At 50.3% G+C, this 22,560-nt stretch overlaps 3 protein-coding genes across 4 annotated transcripts in view; 1 reads left to right on the top strand and 2 right to left on the bottom strand.

The window, feature by feature from the left end:
* Positions 1-4,713, bottom strand: part of UBR4 (ubiquitin protein ligase E3 component n-recognin 4) — an 82,208-nt gene extending 77,495 nt beyond the window's left edge. For both annotated transcript variants that reach the window (XM_062013092.1, XM_062013093.1), the window contains exon 1: positions 4,539-4,713. In XM_062013092.1, coding sequence (XP_061869076.1) covers positions 4,539-4,672 — 134 coding nt within the window. In that variant the 5' untranslated portion in view covers positions 4,673-4,713. The remainder of the gene's footprint in view (positions 1-4,538) is intronic.
* A 662-nt stretch (positions 4,714-5,375) lies between these two features.
* EMC1 (ER membrane protein complex subunit 1) lies at positions 5,376-18,242 on the bottom strand. The gene is made up of 23 exons (XM_062012880.1): positions 18,130-18,242; positions 17,865-17,989; positions 17,118-17,183; positions 16,859-16,952; positions 16,298-16,426; positions 16,032-16,158; positions 15,555-15,704; positions 15,031-15,198; positions 14,087-14,158; positions 13,564-13,623; positions 13,189-13,311; positions 12,875-12,971; positions 11,974-12,090; positions 10,524-10,723; positions 10,152-10,301; positions 9,423-9,584; positions 9,062-9,181; positions 8,707-8,844; positions 8,208-8,381; positions 7,403-7,613; positions 7,101-7,185; positions 6,380-6,509; positions 5,376-6,168 (listed from the first exon to the last, which is right to left on the bottom strand). The coding sequence occupies exons 1-23, from the start codon at positions 18,204-18,206 to the stop codon at positions 5,989-5,991; spliced, it is 2,955 nt and encodes a 984-aa protein (XP_061868864.1). The 5' UTR covers positions 18,207-18,242; the 3' UTR covers positions 5,376-5,988.
* MRTO4 (MRT4 homolog, ribosome maturation factor) lies at positions 18,225-22,053 on the top strand. The gene is made up of 8 exons (XM_062012882.1): positions 18,225-18,347; positions 18,424-18,482; positions 18,545-18,648; positions 19,303-19,384; positions 20,138-20,205; positions 20,439-20,590; positions 21,366-21,442; positions 21,722-22,053. Exons 1-8 carry the CDS (start codon positions 18,320-18,322, stop codon positions 21,866-21,868), a joined length of 717 nt encoding a protein of 238 aa, XP_061868866.1. The 5' UTR covers positions 18,225-18,319; the 3' UTR covers positions 21,869-22,053.
* The last annotated feature ends 507 nt before the right edge of the window (positions 22,054-22,560 follow it).

Genomic DNA, 22,560 nt, shown 5'->3' with positions numbered 1-22,560 from the left:
TCCACCATCAACAGGTCAGTCTCTTTAATAATCACCCTCATTAATCTTTAAGTTATTCTAAACTCAGTTTGGGCTGTTTGTTCTGCTAACATTAGGCAGGATTTGCCAACAGGCATTCCCTTCTTTCAAGGCAGAGAGTTGAGTGGAGTTTATGCAGTTCTGCAAAACAGAAGGATCAAAACAGGCAATTGCATAACAACAACAAATACACAACAGCAGTGTCTGCAACAAGCTGGGGAGTAAAGAGTTTTGGCAGGTAATGCACAACAGAGAAAAATGCATCTACTGTAGCCAGACCCATGGGTAGGGACTTGCCATTTCAGAGATCTGCGTCATTTTGCCCCACACACAGATCGAGGGAAAGCTCAGTGACTGAAAAAGTCATGTCACCTCCAAGCAAAAGCAGAAATTGTAAAGCAAAATGTGCCTCAGCAGACTGAAAGTCAAGCCTCTGTGGTTTCTCAGTGAGGTTCACTGGCCATGGAGAACTACTCATGCTCAGAAGTGACACATTAAAGGCTGCTGCAATGAAGTGTCACACAGCATCTCGTTTGCAAAGAAACCTGAAGGCAAACACCTCAAGATCAGAAAGAGAGCTCTGTCTCCATAGCTGGTTTTGCCCTTCATTCTTCCTGCCACAAAACTAAGGGACACATGGTTATTAAATACTTAAATCCTTTCACATTTTCAGATGATAAAACTGTTTTCAGTTTCAGAAACTTTGAATCCTTGAAGTCAAGGAGTAAGCTGGAAGAACAGATGATGGGACTGAGCTTCACTAGCCTCTACAGCTCCCAAGACACAGCCTTCTGCCACCACAAGGAACACAGCAGAGGGTGTCAGCTGATGGTAGCACTCCATACCCAACCAAAACGATGACTTCTCAACTTTGGCAATGACTAGCAGTGCTGCAGGGTATGGTTAAATGAATCCACATACTCCCTTCAGTCCCTGGCACACAACCATGCCAGCTTTAGCAAAGGACAAGGCCACATCATTCCCCACTGACCTAAAGAACCAAATCATCCTCCTCTTTTCTATCCTAAGTCACTGTTTCCAGCCGTAACACGAGAAACAGAAGAAACTGCACAATACGTCATTTCTCCTGAACAAAAAATTAACAGACAGAAATATTCAAGAGCTTTGTAGAGTGATTTCCTAGTCATGAGATTTGTACTCTTAACTCTACTCTGGCAGCTGAAACAGCAAGGTAGCTGCTATGAGGCCAGAGGCTTTCCTTGAAGATACTCAACAGCGTAATGTGGCTGAGTGTCAACATTTTGCTCACCAGGCTTCACCTCACTGTCTGCTGCCAGAAGTGCACTGATGGGTAACAATCCCAGAGAGTAACCACGCAGAAACATTCATAGAATCACAGAATCCCACAGTAGTGGGGGCTTGAAGGGCCCTGCAGAGCTCATCCAGCCCCAGCCCCTGCTAAAGCAAGTTCCCCTGGCTCAGGGGACACAGGAACGTGTCCAGGTGGGGTTGGAAACCTCCCAAGAAGGAGCCTCCACACCCTCCCTGGGCAGCCTGGGCCAGGGCCCTGAACATTCTTCTATTCAGACACCAGTTTGCTTACCAACTTCTTCATGCCCAACTATAAATTCACAGCAGTAGGTGTATGCAATGTATTTGAAGAGAACAAATGAGAACAACTTAGGAACCACAGAGCACAGGAGAAACTGGCAGCTCCTCAGTTATTGTTCTGCTGTCCAGGTCAAGCTGTGGAAAACACAATACCCAGAAGCTGTAAGAACACTCAGAAGAAGATAGGGAATTCCATCTGGATTGGGCAGTAAGAGGCTTGATCTTTATTAAAACAAGTCATGGAGCTGTTATGGAATTGAAAAGTAGAAAGCATCTATCAACTAACCATCAAGTACTCACAGATAACCACAGATTAAAGATAACAGTTTAATCTATGATGTGTTGTTCTGCATATAAAGTGAGATTTAATAATCACTTTCAGCTTTTGTGTTGTGATTTATTGCTTAAATACCTTTTGCTTCCCAGGGAAGCTCATTAGTCACACTCACTGAGAAGGCTCCGTGTCAATATCAAATATAACACGTCAGCAAGAAATACCACCTCCTTTCTCACTTCTGCTTCCAAATTTCAAACAGGCCTAAAATAGACCCTTTATGTAAGGCAGCAGGCACAAAAGCAGCCTCTTCCTTGCAAAGGCACAGGAGCAGGAGTTGTCCCCCAGTGGAAAACCCTTCCCTGAAACTCAGTCTCAGGCTTTGTAAACTCTGAAAGATGTCAAAATTATGTCAAATCAGAAGCCAAAGTGACAGAGTCACAGAATCTCAAGGATTGGAAGGGACCTCGAGAGATCACCCAGTCCAACTCCACTCTCAGAGCAGGACTCCTAGAGTAGGTCACACAGTCCATCAGTTCTTGCATATACCTGCTGACAGGGAAATGGCAGAAACTTGATGATGCTTAAGCTTCAAAATGAAATATAAGACTTGGAAAGGAGCTTGTTACTTTTATTAAACACTAATGTCAGTGGCTTTGCTGTCGTTGCACCACGTGTATTTAATAAGAAATCAGCCACTCTGTGGATGATGCCAATCATCACTCTGAGAGCTAAGAACTCCCTTCTAAAAACCAATCTGAACAGATACAACAAGATCATTTGTTCAGCATAGAAGAGCATGGCTCCAAATGTGAATATGCTTTATTACCTCCTCTGGGATTTGCCACATGTTACACCAAGGCATTAAAATAAAAAGACACTGTCCTACAAGCCTTGTGCTGACACTAAAACCTGCAGGGTTTGAAACACAGTCAGCATCAGGCACACAAACCTCAGGGCTTCACTACTTAAAGGCAACAAACTGCTGTCTCAAGTGGAAAATGGAACCATCATCCTCACTAATAGAGGGAAAGGACTTCTCCCAAAAGTCAAGTGTGCCCACTTGAGTGTTTCTGTGATATTCTTCTGCCACAACACTCCGATAATGAACTTTGGGCATGGTCACAGGGGAGCTCCACAAGGAAAAGCAAAGCTGAAATGGTCTCTAAAATAAAGATTAGCCTAAGGACTGCCCAAATCACAGAAATACTGACTACATGCAGGGTTCCTGGTGACTGCTACTGTATTTACATAGACACAGAACACTAATTTGAAGCATCCACTGTATGCTCAGACATTCTGTATGAAGCAAAGCACCACAAGGCTTTATTTTATTATCTCCCTTAGTGCTGTGTTTGGTTTTTGTTTCATAACAATCTATTGTGGTCGGGGTTATATCTCTGTAACTGAGCATAACGTTGTGGCATTCATACCTAGTGTTTTAGACCATAAAATCAGCTTTAACTTTAAATTAAATCGCTCCAATAAATGCTCTCATGATCCAAGTCAAACCTTTCAGGGTAAGAAAAGGCAGACTTGGTGTGCTTCAGCTTTATTTCTCCTTAAAATGTGAGCAGTGTTTCACTGGTTCAAACCTACAAGGAAGGCAGTGCCGTGCCAGGACCCTTGCCTTGAGCCTGGCACCAGAACCACAGGACCATTTTGGTTAGAAATGACTTCTAAGCTCATCAAGTCGAACCATTAACTTCACGCTGCCAAGCCCACCGCTAAACCACGTCCCTAAAGAGAAGAGGCAGGCCAGGCAAGACAACGATTTTCACCGCACAGCCTGTAAAAACCGTGACGCGCTTCCACAAAAACCCGAAACAACCAAGAACCGTCCCGAAACCTCTCCGCGGGGCAACTGTCAACGCGGCCGGGGCGGACAGCCGGGCGTGCACCCTCAGCGCCGCTTATTAAAGGTCCCAAGGGCACCACCTCGAGAGCCTCCCAGTCCCCAGGAAACCGGCTGGGAGTGACTAACTCCCCGGACGCTGCTCGGGGCTCCCTTTTTTCTTCCTTCGGTAGACCCAGCAGGTGGTGGCCACCGGCCCAGCACCGAGCAGGGACTCTCCTTAGCCCCACATCGGTAGACCGTCTCCTTTCAACGCTAATTCCCAGGGGTTTGCCGCCGCAGGGCACTCGCGCTGAGGGGTGAGGGGAGGCTGAGGGGTGAGGGGAGGCTGAGGGGTGAGGGGAGGCTGAGGGGTGAGGGGAGGCTGAGGGGTGAGGGGAGGCTGAGAGGAAGCTGAGGGGTGAGGGGAGGCTGAGGGGTGAGGGGAGGCTGAGGGGTGAGGGGAAGCTGAGGGGTGAGGGGAAGCTGAGGGGTGAGGGGAAGCTGAGGGGTGAGGGGAAGCTGAGGGGTGAGGGGAAGCTGAGGGGTGAGGGGAAGCTGAGGAGTGAGGGGAGGCTGAGGAGTGAGGGGAGGCTGAGGGGTGAGGGGAGGCTGAGAGGAAGCTGAGGGGTGAGGGGAGGCTGAGGGGTGAGGGGAGGCTGAGGGGTGAGGGGAAGCTGAGGGGTGAGGGGAAGCTGAGGGGTGAGGGGAAGCTGAGGAGTGAGGGGAGGCTGAGGAGTGAGGGGAGGCTGAGGGGTGAAGTGAAGCTGAGAGGAAGCTGAGGGGTAAGGGCCGCCCCCACTCCCGGGACCCCATCCCCGAGCAAGACTGAACCCTCACCTCTCGATAACCGAAGCGAGCAGCTGCGGGAGCTCCTTCATCTCAAAGGCCGAGTAGGAGGCGGAGAGCAGCGGCCGCACGGCCACCTCCCAGCCCGGCTCGGCCGCGGCCCCGGCGCTGCTGCCCGCCGCCATCTTGCCGCTCCGCTCGGTGGGGGGGGGGGGCGGCCGCGGCGGCGGCGCGGGAGTGGGGGGGGGGGGGGTGGCCGGGTGGGTGACGGCGGACCGGAAGTGCCTCCCCCCCACGCGCCGCCAGGCAGGAAGAGAAGCCGGGGCCAGGCGCGCGCCGCGCCTCCCGATTGGGGGAGGAGGGGCCGGCGGCCGCGCGCCTGCGCAGTACATGAGTCAGCAACTTTGGGAGCGGCGCATGCGCAGAGCAGCGGGTGGGCAGCGCGGCCGGCGCCTGCGCACTGAGGGACCCCCGTCATGGCCACACACAGACACCTTCCCCGGTGTTCCTCCTTCCCAGCCGTGAGACTTGCGCTTCGGGGAAGCCAAACGTCTGGCTGCCACCACTCCGTCACTCCTCAGCTGGGCCGCCCACAGGGGCTGTGCAGGCTCCTGCTCTGGGGACATCCCAACCCAGCTGGATGGGTCCCTGTGTGCCCTGCTCTGGGTGCTGCTGCTCTGGCAGGGGGCTGCACTGGGTGAGCTTTGCAGCTCCCTCCCAGCCCTTTGAGTCTGTGATTCTGACAGTTTAAATCCACATAGGAAAGAGTTAAAAGCTGTTATCCCCCAGGGGATAGACCTGCTTCAGAGGTCTTGGCTCCTGCCCCCATGACACCTCAAACCCCCTGTTGTGCACCAAATATGGGAAAAGTAAACAAATGAGAAGGAATTAATATCATCATCATCATTATAAATAAAGAGCATGGAGAGAGTCAACTTTAATTCCAGCCACAGCCCTGCCAAGTCCCTAAGTGACGTGACAAGGCCGTTTCCCACCGACACCCACCCCATTTCTAACCTCTTGTTAACAGCGACCTGAAGTCTCCTCAAGCCTCACATACAGTAGCTCATGCATCACCCAGTCTAGTGATCACACCACAGCAGCTGACAACCCCTCAACCCTCCTCTTGCCCAGCCTGTAGTCATGGCTGCTGCTGAGGAAGATGTGAGGATCGAATATTATCTTCACTAACGTCAGTGAGAGGATGTGATGGCAGACTTTAGGGCTTTAGTGGAGGTTTAGGAGACTCCTTTTTTAGTCAAAACAGACCAATATCTTTTTCCATCTCTCTTCCATCTCCTCTCACCAGGACACAGGCAGGCAGCATATCCTTTTGTTGAATTAGCAGCTTTTCCTCCCAAATATCTTCCATCAAAAATGTAATATAAACATTTGCATCTCTGTGTTGTGCAAGCTGGAATTCCTAAGCAAACCCAGCAGCAATGCAGGGTGGCAGATGTTCAGCCAGTCCAAATCTCAGATACCTTCTCCAGCCTCAGCCTTAGCGCCAGGCCCGGTTCAGCAGCTTCACCTGAGCGAGTCTCTTTGTGATCATAGTAGCAAAAACCAGCCCGAAAAGGACACTGCTGATCAGTACATAGTCATAGTCATCCTTCAGGACATCAAACTGCTTCGATGGGTACACTCGAGTCTGATAGATGTCCAGGCCATAGGCAACAACCTAAAGAGATGAGATGATAAGCTGGTAATGCAGCTTTGGGCATAAACCCATCAAAAACGATTGACTTGGGTCTAGTTGTGATGAAACATGTTTAAGCAGTGAGCAGACACTTTGTTGTAAGTTACAGCCCTCCCTGACACAGGCTATGGTGTCACACTGCTCTGCTCACAAACTCCACAGCCCTATGCTGAATGCCCTGCCCTGTACTCACCAGGCAAGTGGACTCGAGGCCAGAGGGGGCTGTATAAATGCCTCTCATTCGGGATATGGTTTGGTTGTAGTTGATAAACCTCTCAGCATGGATCTGCACATCAGGGGAGTATGGAATCAGGTTCTCTTCTCTGAAAGGCATTAAAAGGGAAATGAAAACCCAACCCAACAGTACATGAAGGACAGTATCTGTTTCCTAGGTTGATTATCACTAGAAACAACAAATTTAGCAGCTTTTTTTTCCCAGAGCAGATTCATTTTTGCTGCAGGATGAGACAAAATCAAACGTGGCAGCTAGGTCAGACTACACTGCAGCAGAGTCCCTTCAGGCTTCTGAAGTTTGAAAAGGAAGTGTCATTCTAAAAACTTCACAGAGCTACTCAAACTGCTGCTTCTTAAGAGTGCAGACAACAAGCTGGTTTTGCTAACAGTAAGACCTGCTGCATTACACACAAATTTGCTCCATTCCTCACAGATGGAGAACAAAGAAACCTCACTTAATTTCATGCAAGAATTGCCCTCAATCAGCCCAGCACAAGTTGTTCTACTTCACACTGCTGTATCACAGTGTCTTAAGGGTTGGAAGGGACCTGGAAAGCTCATCCAGTGCAACCCCCTTGCCAGAGCAGGACCACCTAGAGTAGGGCACACAGCACTACACACAAAATCCCTCCCTCTTCTAAGTTTCACAGGAACAGCACATTTAATAGTGCTTTCCTCACCTGCTTTGTTCTGTTGGGATCTCTGGGCGACGAGGATCCAGCAGAGCCTTTGGGAGAGAGAGGATGGCTCCGGAGGGAAGCCCAACTGTGCATGGAAACAAATGCATCTTTAAACCAGCCACTTCTAACAGCGTTTTCTAACACCTAACATACACATTCTCTTGATGCTCAGCTTTGAATTTGCAGGGCAGCCCACAGGCAGGACTTTTTGGCAGCAAGTTCCCTATTACTTGGTTTTTAGTGTGAAAACTGGCTTGTTCTGATAACACAAACACATTCAGATCAGGGCAGCACGTGCTTACTAAGCAAGTGACGGCTGGTGATGCCTCTCTCAGTGATGGTGGCCTCCATGGCACTGATGGCAGATGGGAAGATGTAAGATTGCTGCAGAACCTGAGGTAAAATCGGGCGGTCAAGGGAGCTGAAGGCTGTGGCGTTGTATTGTTCCGTCCCCTCGTACAGCTCCAGCACAGTGAACTCGTTCCGACGTGCCTTTGTGTTCCAGTACTGGTACTGAAAGGAGAAAGGGATAAGGGGCAAACTGAGCCAATAATAGAGAGGGAGCAGGAAATGACAGGGAATGGTCAAAAAGTCATAGAAACACATAGAATCACTTTGGTTGTTAAAGCCCTTGAAGCTGCTGCAGTGCCAGCCCTGCCCTCACCCTGCCCAGCCCAGCACTGACCCACAGCCCTCAGCACCTCAGCTCCAGGGCTTTGGGATCCCTCCAGGGCTGGGCACTCCCCCAGCTCCCTGGGCAGCCTGGCACAGGGGCTCACACCCCTCTCAGGGAAACAGTTCTGCCTCACCTCTAGTCTAAATATCTTGAGCCCATTTGCCCTTGTCCTGTCATTCATGGCTGGGGAGCAGAGCCTGACCGCCAGCTCCCTGCAGCCTCCTGTCAGGGAGTGTCAGAGAGTGCTCCTGGCTGCCCTCAGCCTCCTCTTCTCCAGGCTCAACACCCCCATTCCCTCAGCCCCTCCCCAGCACCCCTGTGCTCCAGCCCCTTCCCCAGCTCTGTGCCCGGCTCTGGCCATGCTCCATACAGGTTCAGCAACTGCGCCCTACCTCCCAAACATAAAGAGTGAGCAGATAATCACTTCTTACCACCACCCAGTTCTCTGAATGAACAATGTGGACAGGTCCCTTTGCTTTCTTCTGTACAGAGGAGTGGATGATCCTGCCTGTGACTCCATCAATCAGGTATATTCCAATGAAAGTGCGCTCATGATGCGTATCTGTGCTCTCTGTCACCACAGCAAGCAGGTTGGGATTCAAGGACTGGAGAAAAAGGAAAACACAAAACCAATGGAGACCCCCACTTCAGTGCCCCAGGCACCTCATTTCTCTGCATTTCTTCTGGGACTAGGCATATAATCAACAAAACATCTTCTTGGCACAAATCACCTGAAGAAATCCAGCAGCTATTTCCCCATCATCAGATCTTACAAAAGAAACCTCCACCAAAATCAGCATCTACTGCAAAGGATTATGGACAGTGATGCCCATACAGAAAACAGGGCAACTGATCTCAATGTAGTGCTTTGAAAGGCTGCTGAGATCTTCCTGTGAGATCATGAATCAACCAAAAACATTCCAACAGCACCTTGTAGAGAACGCTGCGGTCTCCCATCACACGGCCCTGGGAGTGCACGTGCTCGTTGGACCTCTTCCCTTTCACAGTCACTATCCTCTGTACTTCAGTGGGGATAATCACCTCCCAACTCTCTTCTGTTGTCAGATCCTGCAAGAGAAAAGCAGCACATAGGAGGTTTTATGTTGTCCTCTAAAGACATCTGGAGCTTTGTTTCTTTTTGATGTTTAAAAGCTTCTTAGGCATGTTTTGAGGCTGAATTGTTTCTATCCTGAGCAAAACTCCATGAACCAAATGAAGAAGTGTATCATTATCCAGAGGACACTTAGGAAATTATGTCACCTGGACTGTAATGAGTCTTTCACACCTTTTTGAGCCTGAATCCAGAGAGTTTTCCCTGCTCAGCATCCACTAGATAAAAGAAGATAGAATGGGCTATTTCTTCTAACTGGCGAAGGACATTTTTAGTGGCTGGGAAAGCTGTAACCTGAAAAAGAAGAATTGAAACACAGGTCAAAAAGCAATTGACACACAGAAGAAAAACAAACCAGAAAGACAGAAAGATTATTTCAAACATGTTTACCAGGACAAGGTCTGTCTTACAGGAATAGTCTCATAGTTTTGTGTGAAATGTGACTCAACAGCATTTTTCTTCTATCTTGCTCCAAAAGGGAGGGGAAAAATTAAGCAGAACATAAAGAAAACTGCCTCCAGGCAAAGCAATTCACCTTGTACTCATCATCAATCAAGAGCAGCACTTTGGCATAGTCCTGATCCATAATAGGCAGAAGCAAAGTCTGAAGGATCGTGCGCTTCAAGACAGGGGGAGCTACTTGACTTCTCTTCCCAAAGATGGGGTTGAAGACATACAGAAAGCTCATTTTGGTTTCCTGAAAAACAAACCAGATGCAATTTTTTATTCTAAGGTCAAAAAGAGAGCTGCTTTTCTACCTGTTACTTGCTGCTGTCTACTACTCATACCCTGGATTCAGCTACTCCATCCTCAAAGTCTTCTGTCTGGACACAGATATGCTCCATCCCACATTTCTCTATCAAAACCACACCTCGGTATACCACAAGGTTCATGGCTTTAACTAAATCCTCCCTATCACCTGCTGAGGCAGCCTCAACACATACATCATCCCTCACATATGGAGTGCAAAACAGCCTGCAGCTAAAGGACAGTCACTGTTGCCTAATGGAAACCACACATGACTTATCTCACATGGCCAGTGAAAGTGGATGAAATAATTTCTTGTGTTTCAATAAAAGGCTTCAAAACAAGCATCCTTAATTTTTTTAGGATGGTGTGTCTACTTCTTTCAGCTCTCAAACTCCTCCTGTTCCCACATCAGTGATAACCAGGCAAGACCTAAAAACATGCTCTCTCTGCCCTTTCAAAGGGCACATTTCCATGCTAAGGAGGTTCAGTGGAGGGACAGAGGGAAGGGACTCACCTTGTCCTTAACAAGCAAGGTGCATTGTGGAGGGTGGGGGAAATGAGCTGTTGTTCTTTGGACCATCAGCTTAAAGGAGGAGCCTGGTTTTACATCCCTGAGATATTGCTTCCACAGGATGGTGCCAGAACTGCTTTCAATACCAAAAAGCTGAGCAGAAAGACATGGTAAAGCCAAAGTTTAGAATAACACAGTCAAGCACTACATTTTAATTCAGCAAGAAGAGTCTTAGTCCCCCTCCAAAGCAATCACAAAACATTCTGCACATCTAATGATGTTCTGCCCAAAGCCTGGCTAAAAACAGAGGTGGGAATTCACAACTGAGACTCTCTGCTATGGTCTAGAAACAGACTCTCACCCCAGTTTCCTCACCTTCCCTGAAGCAGTGACCATCACCATCATTTTCTGGAGGTTGAATTCATCTCTGGCCAAGTTATCAATGTTAATCTCATTTTTAATCTGGCTCCTGGGTTTCCTGGCATCGTAGAACATCTTCCAAAGATGAGCGGTCCAGGCTTGCAGCAGGATGAGTTGGGAGGACAAACGCTTCAGAAACATCCCCAGCAAACCATCTGCAAACAGGCCAACAGTGATAACAAGAGGGGAAAAAAAACCCCATGATGTCCCACTCCATCATTTAAATGACAGTCTCAGCCAGCTGAAGAAATGTTGCCATGCACAAACCTATGATGATTCTTTGCCTCTGCCTCCCACTCCTGGATAGCAGAGTTATAATTATCATTTCTATGACAGACACTGGCATTTACCAACCTTTTCCCACTCCACACTGGTACAGCTCATTCCAGAAGACACCCTCATGAACTGAAAGCAAATCTTCTTGCAGAATGTATCATCTCTTCCTTTGTATTCCTTCTTCCTCACTGGTACACTTACAGCAAGCACCCACCTAAAGCTAACCCTACTGTAAGGTCTACATCTCCCCCTGCACTCCTTACTCAGAGCGAAAGAAGCCCTTGAAGTAAAAAAATCACTTGATTCTGCCCAGTCAGGATATATTTAGCTTCTTGAACTAAGCAAAACACCAGCCATCACTCGTGTTTCACCACTGAGGACAGCAAGCAAAGAGATCAAATCCAACTAGGAAGCATTAGTCAGAAAGATTAGAAAACACTGCATGCAGTCTGAGGTTACCTTGAATGGCTGCATCCAGGACAGCAAGAAAAACAGACAAACAGAGAAAGCAGAAACAACAGCTATTGCACATGAGCCTTCCAGAAAAAAGTCAAAGAGAAACATTTAGAAGAGATGGCCAAAAATCACTCCTACCACTGCTGACTACTCTTTTTACTCTAACAATGTGATACACATGCCCTGCATTTCACACAGTCACAGGATCTGAAGGGCTGGAAGGGACCTGGAAAGCTCATCCAGTGCAACCCCCCTGCCAGAGCAGCACCACCTAGAGCAGGGCACACAGGGACTCATCCAGCTGGGTTGGAATGTCTCCAGAGAAGGAGCCTCCACAGCCCATCTGGGCAGCCCCTTCCAGTGCTCCCTCACCTCAACAGGGAACAAATTCTTCCTTGTGTTGCTTTGGAACCTCTTCTGTTCCAGCTTGTCCCCGTTGCCCCGTGTCCTGTCATTGGCATCACTGAGCACAGCCTGGCTCCAGCCTCCTCACACCCACCCTTGATGCATTTGTAACATGAATGAGCTCACCCCTCAGTCTCCTGGGCTTATTTCTGTTCATTTTAAATGGCATCAGTAGAAAATTTGAATCCTAACACTGATCTTGGGGGAAAAAGGAAACAAGGAAGGAAAAGAAAGTCACAAAGGTAATTCTGTTAAATCTATGGCTTACCTGCTTTCTTGCCAAATTCTCCTTCCAGCTCAGCCTGTGCACCTGTCAGAGGCAGATCCACCATCTCCAAGCTCACCACTTCTGCTAGTGACTCCTCTCTACTCCACACAACTTTTCCTGGAAAGAAATAAGAGCAGAACACTGGGGAACAATCAACTTAATATCTGGGAATGGCCTCACTCAATCTAGCAGCATTTTCCATTGGACTCTTCAAATGCAAATAACTGTTCTTAATTAAATGCAAAATAGCATAGATAGATCCACTGTCTATCTACTACAGATCTACTGTCTATCTACTATAGATCCACTGTCTATCTACTATATAGATCTACTCTATATGTACTATCATGCAATTAGCTACTTTAAAAAGGACAAACACTTGCACAAGTGCAGTCATTTTTGGGACAAAAAACCCCACAGGATCAGTAAAAGCAGTGTGGTGTTTTAAAAGGGTTACAGTCCTGAAGTCTATTTAAAGAAACAGATTCACAGTGTGAAGATCTGGATTCCTTTTCAGCTCTAGAAAATTCACATCACTGAGATGAAATTTTGACACTCCCTGCAAATGAACACTTTGGTGATGAGCATCTTTTCTGAAAGGACTTGGAGGAAGATCTACAACAGGACTTAAGACTCTCCAAGAGAGAGTTTTGGAATCTGCAGAAAACCCTGAAATTCAAAGGCTCTGTCTACACAAAAAAACACTGCAGAACCATTTCCTCAGATGAGATGTCTCCTGAGAGTTATTACATGGGATTTAGCTCAGCACAGTTAAAATCTATTTACTGGCTTCTAAAGAAAGCAGTGAGAAAATATTATCTCTTGAGACTCTGTCTTCTTGTCCTACAGTGACAAGATGTGCACTGTCAGAAATGGAGCAGGTTAGCTGTTTGCCAGTTACCTGGCTGCTGGAGGAATATTAGCATGTGGTCTTCTGTTTGCACCAAAGCTCGATAGCCCACAGAGTCATCCTTCTTCAGAAAAACTTGGATGTATAGCTGGAAAAAACCCAAAAGTGGAAGCAAAACAGGGAGGTTAATGATCATATCATCTCCTTGGAGAAAACAGAACTCTCAGGTGAACGAAGAGCAGAGATTACTGTATGCTGCTGTGTGTGCAGAATGCTTTTCATCTCGTCTGAAGGGCCCTATCCCCATATCAGGGCAGAGAGAAGCCTGAGAAATGACAGGACTAAAAGAATCTCTCCCTGCTCACCTGCTGTGGCTTGGCACCACTCGGCTCCAGGTTAAAGGTAATTGTGGTATCCAACAGTCTTTGCCCAGTTTCAACCAGGTAGAGATTAATATTGTAAGTTTGATTGGAGCAGGTTAAAGATTCCTGTAACAACAAGCAGGAAACAGCTGAGTCAAACACACACCCCACACCAAATCCTGCAGAAGGATTCCATATTCAGCAGCAACTCAGCTTCAAGGTATTTTTAGGTTATATGCATCTATGGAGCTGCTACAAAACATCAGTCTCCAACAAGATGGTGTGACACCTTTCTCTGTTTCTGCATGCAAATGAATAAAATGGACTGTCAAGAACTTCTGCTTGAACTTTTTTCTTGGGGAAAAGTTCACTTTGTACCTGCTTCTGGGAATCCTCCAGAGTACTTCCAGCATGAAGGCCATCAGAACCTCCAGGTTTCTGAAATAAGCATGAGAAAAGAGAACATGGCTTCAGACCCCAGTAAGAGTACTAAAAAAGACACATGTTTGAGTGCCTGAGAAGCCTCAGCTTGACTCTGAGAACAGGCAGGAAATGATTATGTTGTATTCTATTCCTGATAGAAATGAAACCTTAAGTTTGGAATCCTTAAGATCTGAAATCCTCTAGAGATCAGTCAAGGCAATTTCTGGGTTACACAATACACAAAAACAGGCTGCACAGAGGACACCACACTCCCTCAAGCCACACACAGCCATAGCTGGATATAATCAAGACCTGTTTGCATTAATGTTGTCTTCATATGTCTAAGAAGATCATTAAATCTTCCAAGTTACTACCCATCCCTGGGCCTGTGAAAGAAAACACTGGTGGAAGCCACCCCCAGCACACATCCATGTGTAACCACTGTGTTGGTTACACAGTGCAGACAAATTGTACTCACCAGTTCAGTCCTGCAGGTCAGCACAGCAGCCACAGTTTTCTCCCCAGTTGTTGCGAAACTCACCAGAGCTGCCTGAAAGGAAGAAAAAATAGCAAGAAATAACAAAAACAAACAAGAAAATCTCCAACTCTCACAAAACCCCTACCCGGGCAGCAAACTGGGCCACACTGGCGGGTCGGTGCCAGGGGCTGAACAGCAGTCAGCAGCATGCCCAGGGGGCAAGAAAGCCAAGGGCATCCTGGCTGGGATCAGCAGCGGGGTGGCACCAGGAGCAGGGCAGGGATTGTCCCCTGTGCTGGGCCCTGGGCAGGCTGCAGCTCCAGGGCTGTGTCAGTGCTGGGCCCCTCACTCACTGCCACAGGGACACTGAGGGGCTGCAGCGTGGCCAGAGCCGGGCACAGAGCTGGGGAAGGGGCTGGAGCACAAGGGGCTGGGGAGGGGCTGAGGGAATGTGGGTGTTGAGCCTGGAGAAGAGGAGGCTGAGGGCAGCCAGGAGCATTCTCTGACACTCCCTGACAGGAGGCTGCAGGGAGCTGGGGGTCGGGCTCTGCTCCCCAGCCATGAATGACAGGACAAGGGCAAATGGGCTGCAGCTGCCCCAGGGGAGGTTGAGGCTGGAGCTGAGGCAGAACTGTTTCCCTGAGAGGGGTGTGAGCCCCTGTGCCAGGCTGCCCAGGGAGCTGGGGCAGTGCCCAGCCCTGGAGGGATCCCAGAGCCGTGGAGCTGAGGTGCTGAGGGCCGTGGGTCAGTGCTGGGCTGGGCAGGGTGAGGAGAGGGCTGGGACTCCAGCAGCTTCAAGGGCTTTTCCAATCATAACAATCTAAGTGCTGCCCTAGCAAGGATAAATGAAATCAAATGGCTTTTCAGTAATGCTTAGCACAGCAGTGTTTTAAGGCTTTAAGCTGCAGTTGGCCCTCTTGCTTGAGGCCATTTCTCTTGGGTACCTGCTGGAAGTCCCGAAGGTGGCTGAGCAGCCCGTGTTTGTACTGCAGCAGAGAGAAGTGGCTTGGAGACAGCTGCAGGAAGAACTGAGTCCGTGAAGCACTGGTAACACTGGGCTGAGTGGCCAAGATCTTGGGCTGGAAACCATCAGCAAACTCCAGGTCAAGTGACTGTGAAAGGGAGACAAATATATGTGTTCATGAGAACTTTTTCCTTGCTGAAACTATTACCTGCCTGTTACCAGCAGCACTGTGAGCTTTATGAAGAGGTTGCCCATGTCAGGGTAAATAAAGCAGAAGCAAGGAGTACTAGGCCCTTCCTGGAGCAGAGCTCTGAAGAGATCAGTCCAGAAGGAATCCTTAGACACACAGTTTTCTTTGCCTTCCCTCAATTTAAGGATCACGCTCCCTCTCCACAACTCTTCAATCATTCTGAAGTTTGCCAACAGGAGAAGCTCCCAGGCTCAGTCAGGCACCAAAGCAGTTGGACAAGGACTTACATGCAAAGCCCTTTCAGCACTTCTCACCTGCAGAGGGATCTGCTTCATCTCCTGCTCCCCCTCCAAGGAGCAAACGTAGAGCGAGTGCGTGTCCACGTCCACACACACCAGCACTGCCTCCCCCACCACGCTGCACACACCATTTAAGCTCTTCAGCCATGGAGCTGACACTCTGACCTACCAAGCAAGACATAAACAAAGAGATTAATCTTCCAAGAACCAGCTAGAAGCCAAGCAGGAATTTCAGTCAGAATTATTTTGACCCACAACCCTGGGAGAAAGTATTTATCAGCCTGAGCTTTCCAGGATGGTCTTGACTAAGAGCTGCAAGTCTAATTCAGGTTTGCTTTCAGGGCATTTGGCAGTGAAATCCATTTGTTGTCCATAGACACAATGTTTATCTGTGCTACAATAACTAATTTCTCTGCACACCACAGCCCATCTGGTTTGAAGCACATTTGTTAACATCAAACTTGGTATTTTGGATCCAGAATGGAGTCCCACCTGCTTTGTAATTTCTCCATCTTCTACACTGAAGGTTACAATGTTCAAGTGGCTCTGGGGAACAATTCCAAGCACATGGATCACTCCAGTCCCACGGGAATACAACAACTGGTACTGAGTAGTGTCACTGCAAGAAAAGCAGCAACCATGAAGCACTATCTTTACACATTAGTGGCTTCAGACAAGACAAGTACAGCATCATTTCCTCTCCAAAGCCACAGGCTCTCTGTCACAAGTTTATGCTTCCATTTAAAATATGTTCTTACCTTTCTGGCAAGTATTCCACCCATTTCTGGTGCCCATTGGAAAGGTAGTGAAGAGAGATGGCTGCCTTCTTCAGGACTGCCACGTATTTCACCACGTCCTGTAACCCCACCAACCCAGCCACCTGGAAACTAAGCACAGGTCAGAGACAAGGAGTTAGGAAATTATTCTCTTCTAGGAAAAAAACCCCACCACTCTGAAGAGTTTCATCCTAGACATCACATCAATCTTGAAGTGTAATTTATAGCCCATTTCATCTGTCCCTGCAGACATGAACAGAGAGCATTAGGGTGGAATCCAAACACCCCAAACCAGACACAGTGCATATTTAAAGACAAAAACCCATCTATGAAAAATGTTTGTATGTTTTACTGGTTTGCTAAGGAATAGAAACAACATCAGATTTAACTGCAAGGTACAAGCACTCATAAAGAACTCATCCAGATGTTAATCTGGAAACTTTACACCTAACTAATCTTTCTCCATCACTCAAAGCAATCCATTTCCTCCTTCCCAGACCACTATTACAAACTGAAAAAGCCAGTGCAAACATAAAAGCCTACCTGCCAGTGTCAAGGGATGTTTCCCAGTTCAACCCCCCAATGTTGGTCTCCCAGGATCGCAGAATACGGCCAGCATTGGACACCGTGATGGCATCTGCCCAGGAAATGGAGACAAGGAGATGGACACAGAACTTGGATCCACCAGGGATCAATAAGGCAGGGAGTGCTTGGAGTTCAACTTGTGATCCAACACGTGGTTGAGACCCCACATACAAGGACAATTGTAACCCCCAGCACACCATCTGCACCTTGTCCTTACCCTGCCCATGGATCAGCATCGCATCTATCGCTCCTTCAGCAGTTCCCTTGTCCACATGGCGCCACACTGAAAGAAACAGAGAATGGTGGAGTCATAGAATGGTGGGGGTGGGAAGGGCCCTGCAGAGCTCACCCAGCCCCAATCCCTGCTAAAGCAGGTTCCCCTGGCTCAGGGGGCACAGGAACGTGTCCAGCTGGGGTTGGAAACCTCCTGAGAAGGAGCCTCCACACCCTCCCTGGGCAGCCTGGGCCAGGGCTCCCTCACCTCAGCACCAAAGGAGCTTCTCCTCCTCTTCCAATGGAACTTGTTGTGTTCCAGCTTGTGCCCATCACCCCTTGACCTGTCACTGGCCACTACAGAACAAAGACTGACCCCATCCTCCTGACATCCATCCTTTAGGTACTTGTAAGTGTTGCTGAGATCCCCCTGAGCTCAGGCTTCTCTTCCCCAGGCTGAACAGCCCCAGGGCTGCAGCCTTTCCCCCTCACACACACGTTCCAGCCCCTCAGCATCTTGGTAGCCTCCCCCTAGACTGTCTCTAGGAGCTCCCTGCCAAGTGAGAACAAGATTTGCTCCCCTCAAAGGCGTTTGTTACTGTTTTAAAGCCCAGGCTCTTTATGGCAATAAGCAACTGCCAGCTGACCCCTGAGTCCGACCCAGCAGCACCACCGAAAACACGGCACAGCCCGTCTGCCAGGCGGGTCCCGGCACAAGGGCCGCAGCCCCCCCAGGCCCCGCTGCACTCACGGATCTCGCCGCTCCTGGAGTTGAGGGCGGCCACCACGTTCTTCTCGGTCGCCACAAGAAGCTTCTTCGAGCCCTGCGAGGCCTCCAAGGAGGCGAACTTGAGCTTCCCCACGTACCGCTGCCTCCTGCGAGGGGGAAACGCGAGCGGCGCTGAGGCGCGGCGGGGAAGGCCCGAGGGGCAGCCGCAGCGGGAGGCGGCGGGGAACGAGCCGGGGACCGGACCCCAGCACGGCGGGGGCCGCCCCAGCCCTCCCCCAGCACTCACCAGTCGAACTTGCCCACTTGATCCTCGTAGACGGCGGCGGCCAGCGGCAGCAGCAGCGCGCAGAGCCGCGCCGCCATGGCCGCGCCGCGCTGAGGGGAGGGCGGGGGGAGGAGCCCGGGCGCCCGGCAGCCCGCGCGGTCCCAGCGCCTCACGCGGTGTGCGGGCCGGGGCCGTGGGAGCACGCGGAGCCATGCCCAAATCCAAGCGGGACCGCAAAGGTGAGCGCCGGGGCTGTGTCTCCCGCACCTCCCCGCTTCCCTGTCCCCGCGCTAACGCCGTGTCCGCTCCCCGCAGTGTCGCTGACGCGGACGCCGCGGAAGGGCCTGGAGGCCAAGCAGGCGCTGATCGCTGAGGTGAGTGTGTCCCGGCTCCCCCCCCGCGCTGCTCCCGGCCCGCACTAACCGCTGCCCCGCAGCTGCGGCGATGCGTGGACACCTACAAGTACATCTTCGTCTTCTCCGTTGCCAACATGAGGAACAAGCAGCTGAAGGACGTGCGGAACGCCTGGAAGCACAGCAGGTGAGGCGGGGGGTGCGCGGCGGGGGCGAGCACCGCATCTTCCTCCTCCTCCTGCTCTCCTCCTTCCTCCTCATCCTGCTCTCCTTCCTCCTCCTCATCCTCCTGTTCTCCTCCTTCCTCCTCATCCCGCTCTCCTCCTTCCTCCTCATCCTGCTATTCTTCCTCCTCCTCATCCTGCTCTCCTTCCTCCTCCTCATCCTGTTCTCCTCCTTCCTCCTCATCCTCCCGCTCTCCTCCTTCCTCCTCATCCTCCCGCTCTCCTCCTTCCTCCTCATCCTCCCGCTCTCCTCCTTCCTCCTCATCCTCCTGCTCTCCTCCTTCCTCCTCATCCTGTTTTTCTCCTTCCTCCTCATCCTGTTCTTCTCCTTCCTCCTCATCCTGTTCTCCTCCTTCCTCCTCATCCTGTTCTCCTCCTTCCTCCTCATCCTGTTCTCCTCCTTCCTCCTCATCCTGTTATCCTCCTTCCTCATCCTCCTGCTCTCCTCCTTCCTCCTCATCCTGCTGCTCTTCTCCTCCCTCCTCCTCATCCTGCTCTTCTCCTCCCTCCTGCTCATCCTGCTCTTCTCCTTCCTCCTCATCCTCCTGCTCTTCTCCTTCCTCCTCATCCTCCTGCTCTTCTCCTCCCTCCTCATCCTCATGCTTTTCTCCTTCCAGGATCTTCTTCGGGAAGAACAAGGTGATGATGGTGGCGCTGGGCCGGGAGCCAAGCAGCGAGTACAAGGAGAATCTGCACAAGGTAAGGACTGGGGTGTTGTTCTGTGTGTCGTGAAGCATCCCCTTGCTCGTGGTGACTGAATGAGGGTGAGGGCACAAGAGAGATGCCTCGGGTCGCTGTTCTGGGGGTGTCTGGATTGCATCCAGACATAATGCAGCATGAAAGCTCTGTTGTTAGTGGAGCTTTTGTAGCCGTGGGGCACTGAAGCCTCATCTGGAGTCCTGTGTCCAGTTCTGGGCTCCCCAGCTGCAGAGAGACAGGGAACTGCTGGAGAGAGGCCAGTGCAGGGCCAGCAAGATGCTGAGGGGCTGCAACATGTGTGTGAGGAGGAAAGGCTGCAGCCCTGGGGCTGTTCAGCCTGGGGAAGAGAAGCCTGAGGGGAAGCCTCAGCAACACTTACAAGTGCCTAAAGGGTGGGTGTCAGGAGGATGGGGTCAGTCTTTGTTCTGTACTGGCCAGTGACAGGATAAGGAGTGATGGGCACAAGCTGGAACACAAGTTCCAGTGGAACCCAAGGAGAAGCTCCTTTGGTGCTGAGGTGAGGGAACCATGGCCCAGGCTGCCCAGGGAGGGTGTGGAGGCTCCTTCTCAGGAGGTTTCCAACCCCAGCTGGACACGTTCCTGTGCCCCCTGAGCCAGGGGAAGCTGCTTTAGCAGGGGGTTGGGCTGGATGAGCTCTGCAGGGCCCTTCCCATCCCCGCCATCGAGGGGTTCTATAAAACTTAGAAGTCTCTGGGAGCTGGCTGAGTGCCATGGATGGCCTCTTTCTTTCAGGTCAGCAAACACCTGAGAGGTGAGGTCGGGCTCCTCTTCACAAACCGCACCAAAGAGGAGGTGGACGAGTAAGTACACACACTTTGGCTTTGAAATGCAGAGCAGCCTTTTCCCCACTAACTGCTTCACTTCCTGATGTTTCTCTTAGAGCAGTGATGATCTCAGGAGGCTTTTCTGCGCTCTCACCTCTCTGCCACCCTTGCAAAGCAGGGAAGGGCTTACAAGAGACTGTATAACCCCTGTCTTAGCCACGGGACCTTCTTTCTGCAGCTAAAGCTCTTCTTGCCTGTCTCCATCTCAGGTGGTTCTCCAAATTCAGGGAGGTGGACTTTGCCCGTGCAGGGAACAAGGCAACGTACGGGGTGAGCCTGGACACGGGGCCCTTGGAGCAATTCCCCCACTCCATGGAGCCTCAGCTGCGGCAGCTGGGGCTGCCCACGGCCTTAAAGAAAGGTAAGTGAAGTGGCCAAGAGGATGAGCTTTGGTGTCCCTCTGTGTGGATAAGATCTCTTAAGGAGAATGTTAGAGGGTTGTTAAGCATTGGAACAGGCTGCCCAGGGAGGTGGGGTGCCCTGTCCCTGGGGAGATTTAAAAGACACATAGATGAGGTGCTGAGTGAGGGCCATGGGTTAGAGGTGGGCTTGGCAGGGTGAGGGGAGGGTTTGGCTCAATGAGCTCAAAGGGCTTTTCCAACCAAAATGGTTTTATTCTATAATCATATAGAACAGGCTGCCCAGATGGGCTGTGGAAGCTCCTTCTCTGGAGACATTCCAGCCCAGCTGGACGAGTCCCTGTGTGCCCTGCTCTAGGTGGTGCTGCTCTGGCAGGGGAGTTGCACTGGATGAGCTTTCCAGGTCCCTTCCAGCCCTTGAAATCCTGTGATTCTGTGAAAATACAATGGTTAATTTTCTCCTTGTTGGGCTGGGGTAGAACTTGTTCTGTTCTTGCACTGTTCTTCCCAAACTGACATCAAAGGATGAGCAGAACAACCAACTTCCTCCAAGGTATCAGCATTTAGCAGTGGAAATGACTCTTCCCTCACCCATTCTGAAACCAGATGTGAGGGCTTTTGGCTGTTCATCTCACCTGCCTTCCTGGGCTATACTAACACTTGCACAAAGGGGCCTGAGCCAGGCCAGGCAGGGTGTGAGAGCCTCAGCTCTGCAGCCCACGTAGCAGTGGGCTCACCCCAGACCTTGAGCCTACCTCAGGAGCTTCTGTTCTGCAGGAGTGGTGACGCTGCTCTCGGATTACGAGGTCTGCAAAGAAGGGGACGTTCTCACCCCAGAACAGGCTCGTGTCTTGGTGAGTGACATCACATCATCTGCACCAGCCCCCATTTCCCTTGATGATCAGTCATTAAGTGTAGGGTTGAATTCCATCTCTGGGATGAAGGTGTCAGTCAGTGGGGTGCAGCAACCAGCCTTACACATCCCTAAGGGCAGTGCTAAAACTCTGCAGCAGTTATGGTGGCTCCTGCTTTGCTGCTGTTCCCATCTGGAAGTGGTATTCACTGGAAGTGGCTTTGCTAGACTGGCACTGGAGATGGGGAAGCAGGAATGACAGACTTGTGTCCTTTCCTAGAAACTCTTTGGCTATGAGATGGCCGAGTTTAAAGTCACCATCAAATTCCTGTGGAATTCTGAGACTGGCGACTTCCAGAAACTTGTGGGAGACTCAGTGGAGGAGGAAGCAGAGGAGGATGGTGATGATGACAGCGAGGAAGACTAGCAGCAGTCCTTGTACTTGGACACCAGCCAATTCTACTCTATTCTATTGAGAAAAAGGATGTTCCCTGTTTGCAGCAGGAGGATGAGGCCGATCAGCTCCAACATGCCCATCATGAAAGATGACCCAGGTTTTTTGGTTTGGGGTATTTGTTATAACATAAATCTTTATATAAAATGTGAGATGGTTGTTGTTGCTGCTGCCTGTTACTTTTTGAGCAGGGTCTGAGGAGAGGCCACCTCAAACATGAAAGTAGAAAGCACGTGAATGTAGCAGGACTTGGACATGACACGGCTGACGCTGGGCAAGATGCTGAGGGTTAGTTTTATCTCCTGCTGAAAGCATCAGAAGCAGCTAATTAGCTCAAAGTTACCTTGTGCTGATGAGGAGTCATAGAATGGTGGGGGTTGGAAGGGCCCTGCAGAGCTCATCCAGCCCAACCCCCTGCTAAAGCAGGTTCCCCTGGCTCAGGGGGCACAGGAACGTGTCCAGGTGGGGTTGGAAACCTCCTGAGAAGGAGCCTCCACACCCTCCCTGGGCAGCCTGGGCCAGGGCTCCCTCACCTCAGCACCAAAGGACTTTCTCCTTGGGTTTAAGGCTGAACAGCCCCAGGGCTGCAGCCTTTCCCCCTCACACACATGTTCCAGCCCCTCAGCATCTTGCTGGCCCTGCACTGGCCTCTCTCCAGCAGTTCC

The sequence above is a fragment of the Colius striatus genome, chromosome 21 (genome assembly GCF_028858725.1).
Source record: "Colius striatus isolate bColStr4 chromosome 21, bColStr4.1.hap1, whole genome shotgun sequence".
Classification (NCBI taxonomy): domain Eukaryota; kingdom Metazoa; phylum Chordata; class Aves; order Coliiformes; family Coliidae; genus Colius; species Colius striatus.
The sequence above is the reverse complement of the archived record's forward strand: the minus strand, read 5'-3'. Positions and strand labels throughout refer to the sequence as shown.